This window comes from Phalangium opilio, unplaced genomic scaffold, assembly GCF_054372755.1.
Source record: "Phalangium opilio isolate 3A_F unplaced genomic scaffold, DU_Popi_V2 ptg000082l_1, whole genome shotgun sequence".
Classification (NCBI taxonomy): domain Eukaryota; kingdom Metazoa; phylum Arthropoda; class Arachnida; order Opiliones; family Phalangiidae; genus Phalangium; species Phalangium opilio.
The window spans coordinates 1,726,298-1,737,483 of NW_028324189.1; the positions used below are offsets into that span (position 1 = coordinate 1,726,298).

An 11,186-nucleotide genomic window follows, 5' to 3' on the forward strand; every position below is an offset into this window, starting at 1 on the left:
TTGGTCGAATGAAATCTGACACGCGCGTGGAAAATTTAAAACCAATATATATAATATCGATGTAGTTTAGGCTTAATTTTGCGACTTTATATTTTTGGAGACAAAATTTTGTAGAAAAACTATAAAAAATAGTCATTTTTGGCACGAAACCATGAAAAACAAAAGCTACAGACGATTTTAGCTGACTCTAGTTAAATTTCGCTCCATTGGACTGATGACAGAAGTCCAAGGGTTAAAAAAATTAAACATTATTATTATTACAATTTGACAAAGTTGGAAAGCCGCCGCCACCTCTAAAATTAAGATTTAAATTTAGGTTCTGATTTTGTGATGTGGTTTGTTTTATCTTTTAGGGTTAAAGAGTGAGTGTAAAGGTACAGGAAGAACAAAAAATAAACATTTCTGAAATGTTTAAAATAGTTTTGAGATATCGTTGGTGCCTTGGGTTTGGGGGAAAACCAATAAAAAGGGGCTTTTAAAAGAGCTGCAGACTTAAGATACTCAAATTAGGCTTAGATATTGTTCTCAACTTATTTAGGCCTAAAATAGGTTTAGAATAGATATTGTTGTAAATACATTTAGGGCTAAAATAGGCTTAGATATTGTTGTTAAGGTATTTATGCTTAACATTAGCTACTAAACCTAAAAATATACCAATAAGATGTTTCTAAAAGTATTTAAGCTAAAAATAGGCCTAATATAGTCTCTATAATTCCACAAAACAGTAATATTGCACAAAAAAACAAAGAGTCAACAAAAAGTACAAATGCTTACAGTCAAAATATGAAATAGGGGGCGAATTTAATTCATTTCTTTTGACATATACATACATTTGTATTTTAAATTTTATTCAAAGTTGAAATATGGGGGATGGGGTGAACAATAGGTCAAAAGGACAATTTCTCCAGAGTTTAATGATAATAATAAATGTAAAATTAAATCCATTTGAAGTTTCTCTATCAATTTCCGCAAAGGCGGCTTAATTATTCCATGGTCAAATTTAAAAAAAAAAAAAACGCGAAAACAAAATTTTTGTATTGTTGGTTTATTTAAAAAAAAATTAAAGACCATAAATTTTGAGTGTCCTGTCCATGCTACAAGATGCTACATAATGAGCGTGTTGTCCAAATCGTATGCCAGTAGCCAAGGCAGTATGATCAGTAAAGACTTTCAGACTATCCCATTGTTTACACAAGTACAATCTAAATTTTTGGGTACGGAATTTTTTGGATTTACCAAAGAGGATAAAAAAATAAAAAGGAAAAATAAATTAGCTTTTTGAACAACTTCTTTTTAAGAATTTGAAGTCTTTGCAGTTGCATTCACAAAAGTATTTAAAACCTAAAGAAACAGTTCAAACATAGTCTCACCTAACATCAGTTCCAGCAACAGCTAAATAAGATCCACTTTGATCAAAGCATAAATCTTTAACCTAAAAAGAAGAAGAAAAATAATAATAATAATAAAGGATTGAAAAGAATTAACTAATTATTTTAATTTTATTTATCAGGGTTCGGACGAAATTTTTCAATTAAAAATCCCTGACTTTTCCAGGTTATCCCTGACCAAATTTTCGCAATATCCCTGACCATTTTAAGGTATTTACCAGAGCCCACTTTTCACACGTGGCTTATATTTAGCATTGCTCGAAGCATGGTTTGACATACCAAACGAAATCCCTGACATATCCCTGACTTTTTAGGAAAATATTTTAAATCCCTGACTTTTTCCCTTATTTCCCACATCCCTGACTTATCCAGGTTTTCCAGGTTATCCAGGTTCCGTACGAACCCTGTTTATTGATTTAGTATGAATTTTACCTCGTAACCTTCATCTAACGTGATTGTTTTAAAGTTTTTCAATTTTCTCAAATCCCAGAGTTTAACAACAGAGTCATCAGCGGAAGTAGCCAAATAATAACCATTTTCCGAGAAAGCAATGGCTGAAATTGGTCCAGAATGTCCTGGAAAATTGGCAACATTCGTTCTTTCTTTCAAATCCCAAATTTTAATCATAGAATCCGAAGTTCCAGTCCCAAAAATCAAACCATCAGGATGAAACTGAGCGCATGTCAAAGCTAAAATGATAATAAAAAGAAACAAGTTACAAAGCTAAATAAAAATTAAAATACATTTTAAATGTCATTAAATTAAATTAAATTAAATAGAAACCATGTTGAGTTGTTGTATCCCCAACTTTGGTTAAAACTCTTCCAGTTCTAAGATCAGAAAAGGCCCAATGTTCATCCATGCTACAACTAAGAAGATAATCTCCGGTAGCGTGAAGACTAAGACCAGTAACTGGTCCATCATGAGCTCTAACTGTATGGAGTGTTTGGGAAGTTGGAACGTGCCAAATACGAATGTTAGTGTCAGGGGAGGCGGTGATAACCGTGTCCTGTTTAATGAAACCGAGTTTATTATTATTTGACACTGATTTTTAAGATAACTTATTGAAATTTAAAATACTACTAACTTCTTCAGAATGAAAAATGGCAGCTGTAACTTTTTTGGTATGTCCTTTTAAGATGGTAACGACTTGTTCAGTGTCTTTGTTGAAAATTGTCGCATTTTTGTCATTTCCTCCTGTTAAAATCTTACTGGTATCGCTGGGACAGATGTCCATGGCTAATATACCAGGAATACTAGCACTGTGCAACCCCTGTAGGTTAAAAAATAGACTTCAATTATGATAAAATGAAAAAAAAAAAAAAAAAAAAAAAAAAAATGAAATTATGATAAAATGAAAACAAAAAAAAAAATATGAAATGAGAAAATGAAAAAAAAAAAAAATGAAATGAGAAAATGAAAAAAAAATGAAATTATGATAAAATGAAAAAAAAAATAAATTATGATAAAATGAAAAAAAAAATTAAATTATGATAAAATGAAAAAAAAATTAAATTATGATAAAATGAAAAAAAAAATTAAATTATGATAAAATGAAAAAAAAAATTAAATTATGATAAAATGAAAAAAAAAAATTAAATTATGATAAAATGAAAAAAAAAATGTAATTATGATAAAATGAAAAAAAAATGTAATTATGATAAAATGAAAAAAAAAAATTAAATTATGATAAAATGAAAAAAAATTAAATTATGATAAAATGAAAAAAAAAATTAAATTATGATAAAATGAAAAAAAAAAATTAAATTATGAGAAAATGAAAAAAAAAATAATTAAATTATGAGAAAATGAAAAAAAATAATTAAATTATGATAAAATGAAAAAAAAAATGAAATTATGAGAAAATGAAAAAAAAAAAATGAAATTATGAGAAAATGAAAAAAAAAATAATTAAATTATGATAAAATGAAAAAAAATGTAATTATGATGAAATGAAAATGAAAAAATGAGAAAATGAAAAAAAAAATAATTAAATTATGATAAAATGAAAAAAAAAATGAAATTATGATGAAATGAAAATGAAAAAAAAAAATAAAATTATGATAAAATGAAAAGAAAAAAAAATGAAATTATGATAAAATGAAAAAAAAAATTAAATTATGATAAAATGAAAAAAAAAAATTAAATTATGAGAAAATGAAAAAAAAAAATTAAATTATGATAAAATGAAAAAAAAAAATTAAATTATGATAAAATGAAAAAAAAAATGTAATTATGATAAAATGAAAAAAAAATGTAATTATGATAAAATGAAAAAAAAAAATTAAATTATGATAAAATGAAAAAAAATTAAATTATGATAAAATGAAAAAAAAAATTAAATTATGATAAAATGAAAAAAAAAATTAAATTATGAGAAAATGAAAAAAAAAAATAATTAAATTATGAGAAAATGAAAAAAAAAATAATTAAATTATGATAAAATGAAAAAAAAAATGAAATTATGAGAAAATGAAAAAAAAAATGAAATTATGAGAAAATGAAAAAAAAAATAATTAAATTATGATAAAATGAAAAAAAAATGTAATTATGATGAAATGAAAATGAAAAAATGAGAAAATGAAAAAAAAAATAATTAAATTATGATAAAATGAAAAAAAAAAATGAAATTATGATAAAATGAAAAAAAAAAAATGAAATTATGATGAAATGAAAATGAAAAAAAAAAATAAAATTATGATAAAATGAAAAGAAAAAAAAATGAAATTATGATAAAATGAAAAAAAAAAAAAATGAAATTATGATAAAAAAAAAAAAAAACAACCAGAAGTAAAAATTTAACACTTACTGGATGAGAGGCAAGAGTTCTATAACCCCTAACATCCTCAACTTTGGCTAAATCTTCTGGGACAGTTTTTCCCCTCTTTTTACGTTCACTCGTAAGCAATGTTGCTTTTTCTTGTAACTATTAATTATTTAAAACTAATTAAAATCCATTTTCCAAATGTAAAATAAAAAAAGTTGCTTAATTAAGTTAATTTCTACCTTCTGCATAACTTCCGGTGTCATTCCAGCTTCATCCATTGGTACTTCACCACCAACACCAGCCTCATTTGCATATTGCTAAATATAACACCCAATTATTCAAAATACCCCTAAACAAGGTCTAAAATGATTTAAACTTACAGGTTGGGCAACTCCAGGGCCAGCTGCTATTCCAGCTTGTGGTTTCAGAGTAGCTAAAGCCTCTCTAGCCGCTGTTACTTCCTTTGTTAATCTAGCTATGACACGACAAGCGGCATCGTGTTGATATAAAGCGTGGGAAAGTTCTTGTCTGGCAGTTTGAAGTTGTTGTCTTAAAGTGAAACTATGAAGCATTACCGCATCCCATTCATCTTGAAGCGCTTTTAAGATAGCTGGGATGCTAGTAGCCGAAGGAGGTCTGGGTTTAACGATTGATGGAACTTTAACATCAATTAACATGTCTTCAGACAGATCTTTGCCACTGATAGGGTCAGTTCCATTTTCGTTTATGTATTTTACAATAACCCGTCGTTCAAATATACTTCCTGACACCGGGGAAACCACTGGGTGTTCGGGCACCTCATTGGTAACTAAAAAAAAACGGGCATTTCCATTGATTTCCCATTAAAACACATGCACATTTAAGCTTTTGTTTGCTAAGCCTTGTCCTTAAGAAAAAATCAAATGCCGGTTTTGGTTTGTAAATGCGAAATAATAACAGATTGATAGATATTTTATTTATTAAAATATTAATAACATATTTAAGTATAATTTAATGTTAAATAGGCTTAATTATATCGATTTAATTTAAATAAAATGGATAAAAATACTCACTAGCACAGCACAGCGACATTTTCCCAATGAGTTTGACGAGCGTCGTCGGCTTTTTGGCGCGCCTGCCATTAGTCGATTTTGATTGGCTGGATTATACCACGAGTTTCTCCCTGAGGTCAAATGGCGACCATAGTCTATAATGGCGACTTCCTTGGAAAATTAGAACAAAGTTCATGTTGTTGATTAGCAACTAGAAGTAGAACTTAAATGTAATTATGCCCACTAATTTACGTAAATATTCGTAAAATAGAGGATAGTTTTATCTTATTTATTTAACAGATGACTCGTCACGCCCGTAACTGTACTGCTGGAGCAGTCTATACCTATCATGAAAAACAGAAAGACACCCGTTCCTGCGGATATGGCACCCAAAAATCACGAGTTGGCAAAGATTCCGTGAAAGATTTTGATTGTTGTTCCCTAACTCTTCAACCTTGTCGTAATCCGGTCATAACTCCTGATGGATATCTATATGATAAGGAGGCCATCTTGGAATATTTTATTCACCAAAAAACAGAAATTGCTCGTCAATTGAAAGAATATGAAAAACAGAAGAAAAGAGATGAGAATGAATTGAAAGAAATTGCCGAAGCTGAACAACAATCCAAAGCGGCTTCCTTCAAGCAGTCTGAAAGCAGTATTGTTTTAAATGGTTCCAGTAAAGCTGGAACTTCCGGAAGTAGCATTTCTAACATGAGTAATGGCAGAGATAAAACCCTTCCAAGTTTCTGGATCCCAAACTTAACTCCCGCATCCAAGAAGACCAAAATTGATAAACCAAGTTCAGCAGTTTTATGCCCCATGAGTGGAAAACAATTGAAAATCAAGGATCTGATTGAAGTTAAATTCACCCCAGTTAATGACCCAGATGATAAAAGCTCCTTAATTACCAAACAAAATCGTTATATGTGCGCTGTTACACATGATATCTTGAACAATTCAGTTCCTTGCGCTCTTCTTAAAACCTCAAACTGCGTTGTTACCATGGAATGTGTGGAGAAATTGATCAAATTGGACATGAAAGATCCCTTAAATGGCAAAACTCTAACAGAAAAAGACATAATTCCCTTGCAAAGGGGTGGAACTGGTTACGCTAGTACCAATGACACTTTGGATGCTCGTGTTAAACGTCCAGTTTTGCAAGCTTAAACCTTATCACAATTATTTATCAATGTAACTCAATAAAATTTACAAAACAATTTATGGGTCATCACATTTTATTTCATCACAGAGTTTTTACAATCCCCGAATAAAATTAATTTAAAGTTATTACGCATTAACTAATTAATTAAGAAAAGGACATCAGCTATCAATCTGTAATGATTTTGATTTGATAGCTTCATTGGAATTAGTTTCACGCGTGAAAAACTTTGAATACAATTTAATCCGGTTAATTTGTATAAACCCCAAAACGCGAGACTTTCACATATACTAAAGACCAGTTTAATTTTATTTAAAACAGGACTGAAGTTATGTTTCATCTTTGAAGAGGAGAATGATCAAAGATCACCTTCATTTTCTTTTGGTCTTGAATGAGGAGCATCTTTAAATTTGTCAGGGACAGGATCGTCCTTAAACTCCCGCTTATAAAATCCCTTTTCCTGCAAAAACTTGTTGCATTCCAATTGATTTTTTTCACTTAAATCAATTCTCTAAGTGATTAAACAAAGTTTAAATCCTTTAGAAAGTCAAAATAGACCAAAATAGACCAAAATTAGCCTTAGGTCTACCTGAATTTCCTGTCCATCTTTATCTAAGAAAATAAGATCAGGAGAGGCACCAGGAATTTGTTTAAACTCAACATTATGGCTAGAAAATCGGGGATTAAGGAGAAATCAACTACTAAAGTAGATTTTAAACGAGTTGGGGTTAAAAAGGATACTAAAGTGGTATATCTGTGTAGATAAACCTCTTCACCTCTGGTAGCCTATTCAGTCGTCATCCTCCACAACTCTTGGGTTAGTTTTAGAGATTTAATTCAGATAATATTAATATCATGTGGAAAACTTACTTCTACACGGGCAGATGCAATCTTTCCATCGCTATTTAAATAATTTTCATCAATATCGTAACTTTCTTGCATAGCATATTGGCAAAGGCTTAGGAAAATAACCAGGAAACTCCCCACACCCCTCATGGTCAGATTATTTAATGGAATACAATTAAAGTTTACTTATATAAGCTGAAAAATTTTCATTTATTAAATAAATTAACTTATTCTATCATTAAACGAGTTAACGACTAGAAAGCGGCTGTCAAAACAAAAGCACGTTTGTTTACAATAAAAACACTTGGCTTCTTCCCAAGGGCCAATAAAAAACTGCTTTTATGACGTCATAAAAACCCGGGAAACGCAAGCAACGATCACTTCCGGTTTAAAGCGCGGGCAATTTTTAAAAGCTATGGCCCCACGCATTTTTTTTATCCTTTGTTGATGAAAAAAATTACACTTTTACTGTAGAAATAATTTATTTTCCCAAAATAAAAACTGAATACAATATGTTTCAATAAAAGATTTACCTCACGAAATGTATTTTGTATCAACAATAATGTTCTTGCATAGCATATTGGCAAAGGCTTAGGAAAACAACCAGGAAACTTCCCTCCTTTGTTGATGAAAAAAATAACACTTTTACTGTAGAAATAATTTATTTTTCCAAAATAAAAACTGAATACAATATGTTTCAATAAAAGATTTACCTCACGAAATGTATTTTGTATCAACAATAATGTTATTATCTTTGTCCTTGATCCTAATTCGTCCATTCGGGAATCTAGTTTCTATCTTACCATCAGAGTGGGCTATTTTTATAGTTCCATCTGGAAATTCTCTTCTCTGTTCATAATTAATTAATTATATAATAAAAATAAAGTTATAGTTAATAAATCTGAAAAAAATTGTTGAAATTCCGCTTAAGCCTACTTTAAAATCTTTTGTATGAATCTCCCTTTCACCATTGGTCAATTCCAAGACTTCCGAACCATCCGGGTAGATTTTAAGAACAGATCCTTCTGTAGATTTGATTTCCTGAGTTCCGTCTGGGTAGAAAAGATGCACAGATCCATCTTTGAATGAAATTTCTTTTGTTCCGTCTTTTTGAATCCGTTCCTCTTGTCCACTAAATCAAACGAAACTTAGGCCCTAAACAACCGAAAAGTAATAAATTAAACTTACTCTGGAAATTCTACTAGAATCATCCCATCTGGATACTTTGTTTGTTTAATTCCCGACTCGATAAAATGATAAACTTCAGATTTATCGGGCAAAATTAGAAGAACATCTCCATTGTAGAAATAAACAGTTTCCGTTGACCCATCTTCACTCAATAGTCTACGCGTCCCGCTATTATACAGAAACTCTCGTTCTCCGTTGAAATAAACTCTTTCAATTTTATCAAAATGTTTTATTTCTTGGTATTCACTTTCGTCACAAATTTTTCCGACTTCTTCCACAGCTGGGTCATCTAGAGTTTCCCCAGTAAACCTAACTCGATGTTTAGGCTTAGTTTCTTCAAAATTAGAAGGTTCTTCCGAGTTTTTAATCAGTTGCGCGTCTGTAGTAATTAATTTCGACGCAATTGGCTCTTTTTTAGATGAAATTATAGATTTTTTAGGGGATTGTTTGGTTTTAGAAGATAACGGAGCTTTTCTAGTCAATGTTTTTGGGGTAAAAACGGGTCGTTTTACTACTACTTTAGGTTTAGACTGTAAATCCTGAAATATTTCGTAAATAATTTAATTAAGTTTACCTGATTAAGGAATTAATTGTTATACCTTTATCGCGGCTAATAGTTCCGTTTTCTCATTTTGCAACCGCTGAATCTCAGCTTTCATTCTGCATCTTTCACTTTCCATTCCAGTGGCATGAGCTCTCAATCTTCCGCATTCCGCGTTCAATTGCGATTTCTGTTTCTTCAATTCCTCCTGAAGTTTTTGAACTTCATTTTTCAAGGCTGATATTTCTTCCCTTTCCTTTTTATCGGGAAATTCCTGTTTAGATTTCTGATAATTCTCAAACGCCAATTTCTGTTTCTTTAATTTTAGCTTCTCCTCTTTAATATACTCCTCAAATTTTTCTTTCGATTCGTTTTGTTGTTTCTTGAACGCGTCGTGTTCTTTAGTCAATTGTTTCATTAGCTGTTCGTGTTGATTTCTAAGCTTTAATAAGGCGTTATTTTGTTTCTTAAACTCGGATATTTCATTCTCCAGTTCCTTTAATCTCGTTTTAATCGCGATATCATCGTTTGTGACAGGAATTTCGGGTATATCTTTAACCGTTCCCGTTTCAACGTTTTCCAAGTCGACTGACGAATCCATGGAACTGAAATCTTTCCATTTGGTCCATTTTTCAGCCTCATCTTCGCTTACCAAACTCTCATTTACTCCCTCCGCTATTCTTTTCATCATATCGTCGCAATATTTTTTCAAACCGACCATCTCGATAACTTGATCGTTGTTAACGGGATTAATAGGCGTTAAACTGTCTGAACTATCAACGGAACAACACGATTTATTGTCGTCATCAATGTCTGTTGATTTCCATCTTAGTTCATCATTGTTGAAGATGGGTTCAGACTTATCGGAAACTAAATTATGAATTTCAGGTTCATCTTCTATGGATTTTCTATCAACTTCGTCATTTTCATGATCTTCCTCTGAAATATTCACGCTTGAACGAACGTTGTTGACAAGTTTACGCATTAAAGATGAATCACTGTTGAAGGAACAGTTTCTCGTGACTTTTTCCAAAATTTCAAACTCTGCCAAATCTTCAGTCTCCTTCTAAAAATTTTCATAAATTAATTAATTTAGGCTTAAAATAATTAATTAGGTCTAATATTTTTACTTCATATATTTCTCGGCTAGAATTGAAACAATCTTCTTCAACGTTTTCGCGGTTTCCTTCAGAAACTTTGTTATTTTCTTCAAACAAAATGGATTCATGGGATTTGCGTCTCGAGTTTGGTAAAAGTTTCAACTTTCTAATTAAAGTCCTCGACTCTGGCTGCTAAGAATAAGAAAGGTGTAAAACTTACTAAAAAAATATGTAATTTTAAAGAAAATAAATAAATATTGTAAAAACATTTACTTTTGGGTCTGTTTTAGCGCCAAAATTATAATTAGGAGGTATACTTTTTGTTCGCGCTCTGCTGGTTTTACCATCGAAGCGTGCGATACCTTCGCCCTTTTTTAAGAAACGAAATGGACCCTTTTTTTGGACGTCTCCCGTTAAATTTGGATTATTATGATTATTTGATTGTTTTGTTAGTAGGTGTGACTTTGATTCACTATTTATGGTTTCCTGCTCTTCATTTTGGCCTAAATATTTCAAATTGAGTTGGAAACTAACCTAATTAAACTAACCTAATGAATGATAAAATATTTAATTTACGTACCTGAAATGTGCTTATCTAATAGTTGCTTCACTTTTTCACGTTCCAACTTTATTTGTTCAAACTGATCATTTTGAATATTTCTTAAACTTTCTTGTTGTTGCTGTTGCCATAATTTCAATTGCTGAAGGTGCGTTAGTAATACTGAAGGCGTAGTATTACCTAAATTAAACTTAATTAAATGAACTTAAGTTAAATCGGCGTCTAAAACTTACTTGTCATGCTTTTAGTTTGAAAAAGAAACCTTAAAACTCGATTATCAAGCCTTAAAATCCTAATTTCCTTTCGAACTATGAACGCCGATTTAATTTTAACTCATATTAATTTAATTAATCGGAAAACTAACGAGATAATCCTCAAACACATGGCATAAATCAACTCACTTTTGGCGGGAGATTTCGTACTTACGTTGCAGACAACATTTACGATGTCACGTGTCTCACCCTTGCGGGAAAAATAGGAAACAAATTTGAAATGTAATAAACAACGTTGCTTTTTTCGGGATAAAGGATAACGGGTTTAAATTAAGCGCCAGTCTCGAATTCGGGATTGATTTTGCCAAAAAAACTTATCCCGAAACGTTCGA

At 30.6% G+C, this 11,186-nt stretch overlaps 4 protein-coding genes across 4 annotated transcripts; 1 reads left to right on the plus strand and 3 right to left on the minus strand.

Annotated features, from left to right (window-relative positions):
* Positions 1 to 770: 770 nt before the first annotated feature.
* Positions 771 to 5,322, minus strand: Prp19 (pre-mRNA processing factor 19). Its single transcript, XM_089847439.1, has 9 exons — positions 5,208 to 5,322; positions 4,536 to 4,963; positions 4,395 to 4,472; positions 4,198 to 4,314; positions 2,476 to 2,661; positions 2,172 to 2,397; positions 1,821 to 2,077; positions 1,371 to 1,432; positions 771 to 1,202 (listed from the first exon to the last, which is right to left on the minus strand). The coding sequence occupies exons 1-9, from the start codon at positions 5,224 to 5,226 to the stop codon at positions 1,061 to 1,063; spliced, it is 1,515 nt and encodes a 504-aa protein (XP_089703565.1). The 5' UTR covers positions 5,227 to 5,322; the 3' UTR covers positions 771 to 1,060.
* On the plus strand, positions 5,280 to 6,406 carry LOC149650803 (nitric oxide synthase-interacting protein). The gene is made up of 2 exons (XM_089847440.1): positions 5,280 to 5,416; positions 5,487 to 6,406. The coding sequence occupies exon 2, from the start codon at positions 5,487 to 5,489 to the stop codon at positions 6,354 to 6,356; it is 870 nt and encodes a 289-aa protein (XP_089703566.1). The 5' UTR covers positions 5,280 to 5,416; the 3' UTR covers positions 6,357 to 6,406.
* On the minus strand, positions 6,407 to 7,528 carry LOC149650804 (selenoprotein M-like). The gene is made up of 4 exons (XM_089847441.1): positions 7,219 to 7,528; positions 7,090 to 7,160; positions 6,938 to 7,016; positions 6,407 to 6,859 (listed from the first exon to the last, which is right to left on the minus strand). Exons 1-4 carry the CDS (start codon positions 7,342 to 7,344, stop codon positions 6,707 to 6,709), a joined length of 429 nt encoding a protein of 142 aa, XP_089703567.1. The 5' UTR covers positions 7,345 to 7,528; the 3' UTR covers positions 6,407 to 6,706.
* A 309-nt stretch (positions 7,529 to 7,837) lies between these two features.
* Positions 7,838 to 11,053, minus strand: Sas-4 (spindle assembly abnormal 4). The gene is made up of 9 exons (XM_089847436.1): positions 10,984 to 11,053; positions 10,816 to 10,890; positions 10,604 to 10,762; positions 10,297 to 10,526; positions 10,054 to 10,215; positions 8,982 to 9,989; positions 8,383 to 8,921; positions 8,131 to 8,326; positions 7,838 to 8,043 (listed from the first exon to the last, which is right to left on the minus strand). Exons 2-9 carry the CDS (start codon positions 10,820 to 10,822, stop codon positions 7,909 to 7,911), a joined length of 2,436 nt encoding a protein of 811 aa, XP_089703562.1. The 5' UTR covers positions 10,823 to 10,890; positions 10,984 to 11,053; the 3' UTR covers positions 7,838 to 7,908.
* Between the last annotated feature and the right edge of the window lie 133 nt (positions 11,054 to 11,186).

Bases quoted from the DNA above. Each gene is read 5' to 3' on its own strand.
- Prp19 (XM_089847439.1), bottom strand. The intron at 4,473-4,535 runs GTAAGTTTAAAT...TGTTATATTTAG, and splicing joins GCCCTGGAGTTGCCCAACCT to CAATATGCAAATGAGGCTGG. The intron at 1,433-1,820 runs GTAAAATTCATA...TCTTCTTTTTAG, and splicing joins CGTTAGATGAAGGTTACGAG to GTTAAAGATTTATGCTTTGA.
- LOC149650803 (XM_089847440.1), top strand. From the start codon at position 5,487: ATGACTCGTCACGCCCGTAACTGTACTGCTGGAGCAGTCTATACCTAT.
- Sas-4 (XM_089847436.1), bottom strand. The intron at 9,990-10,053 runs GTAAAAATATTA...GAAAATTTTTAG, and splicing joins CTAGCCGAGAAATATATGAA to AAGGAGACTGAAGATTTGGC. The intron at 8,327-8,382 runs GTAAGTTTAATT...CGTTTGATTTAG, and splicing joins ATTCTAGTAGAATTTCCAGA to TGGACAAGAGGAACGGATTC.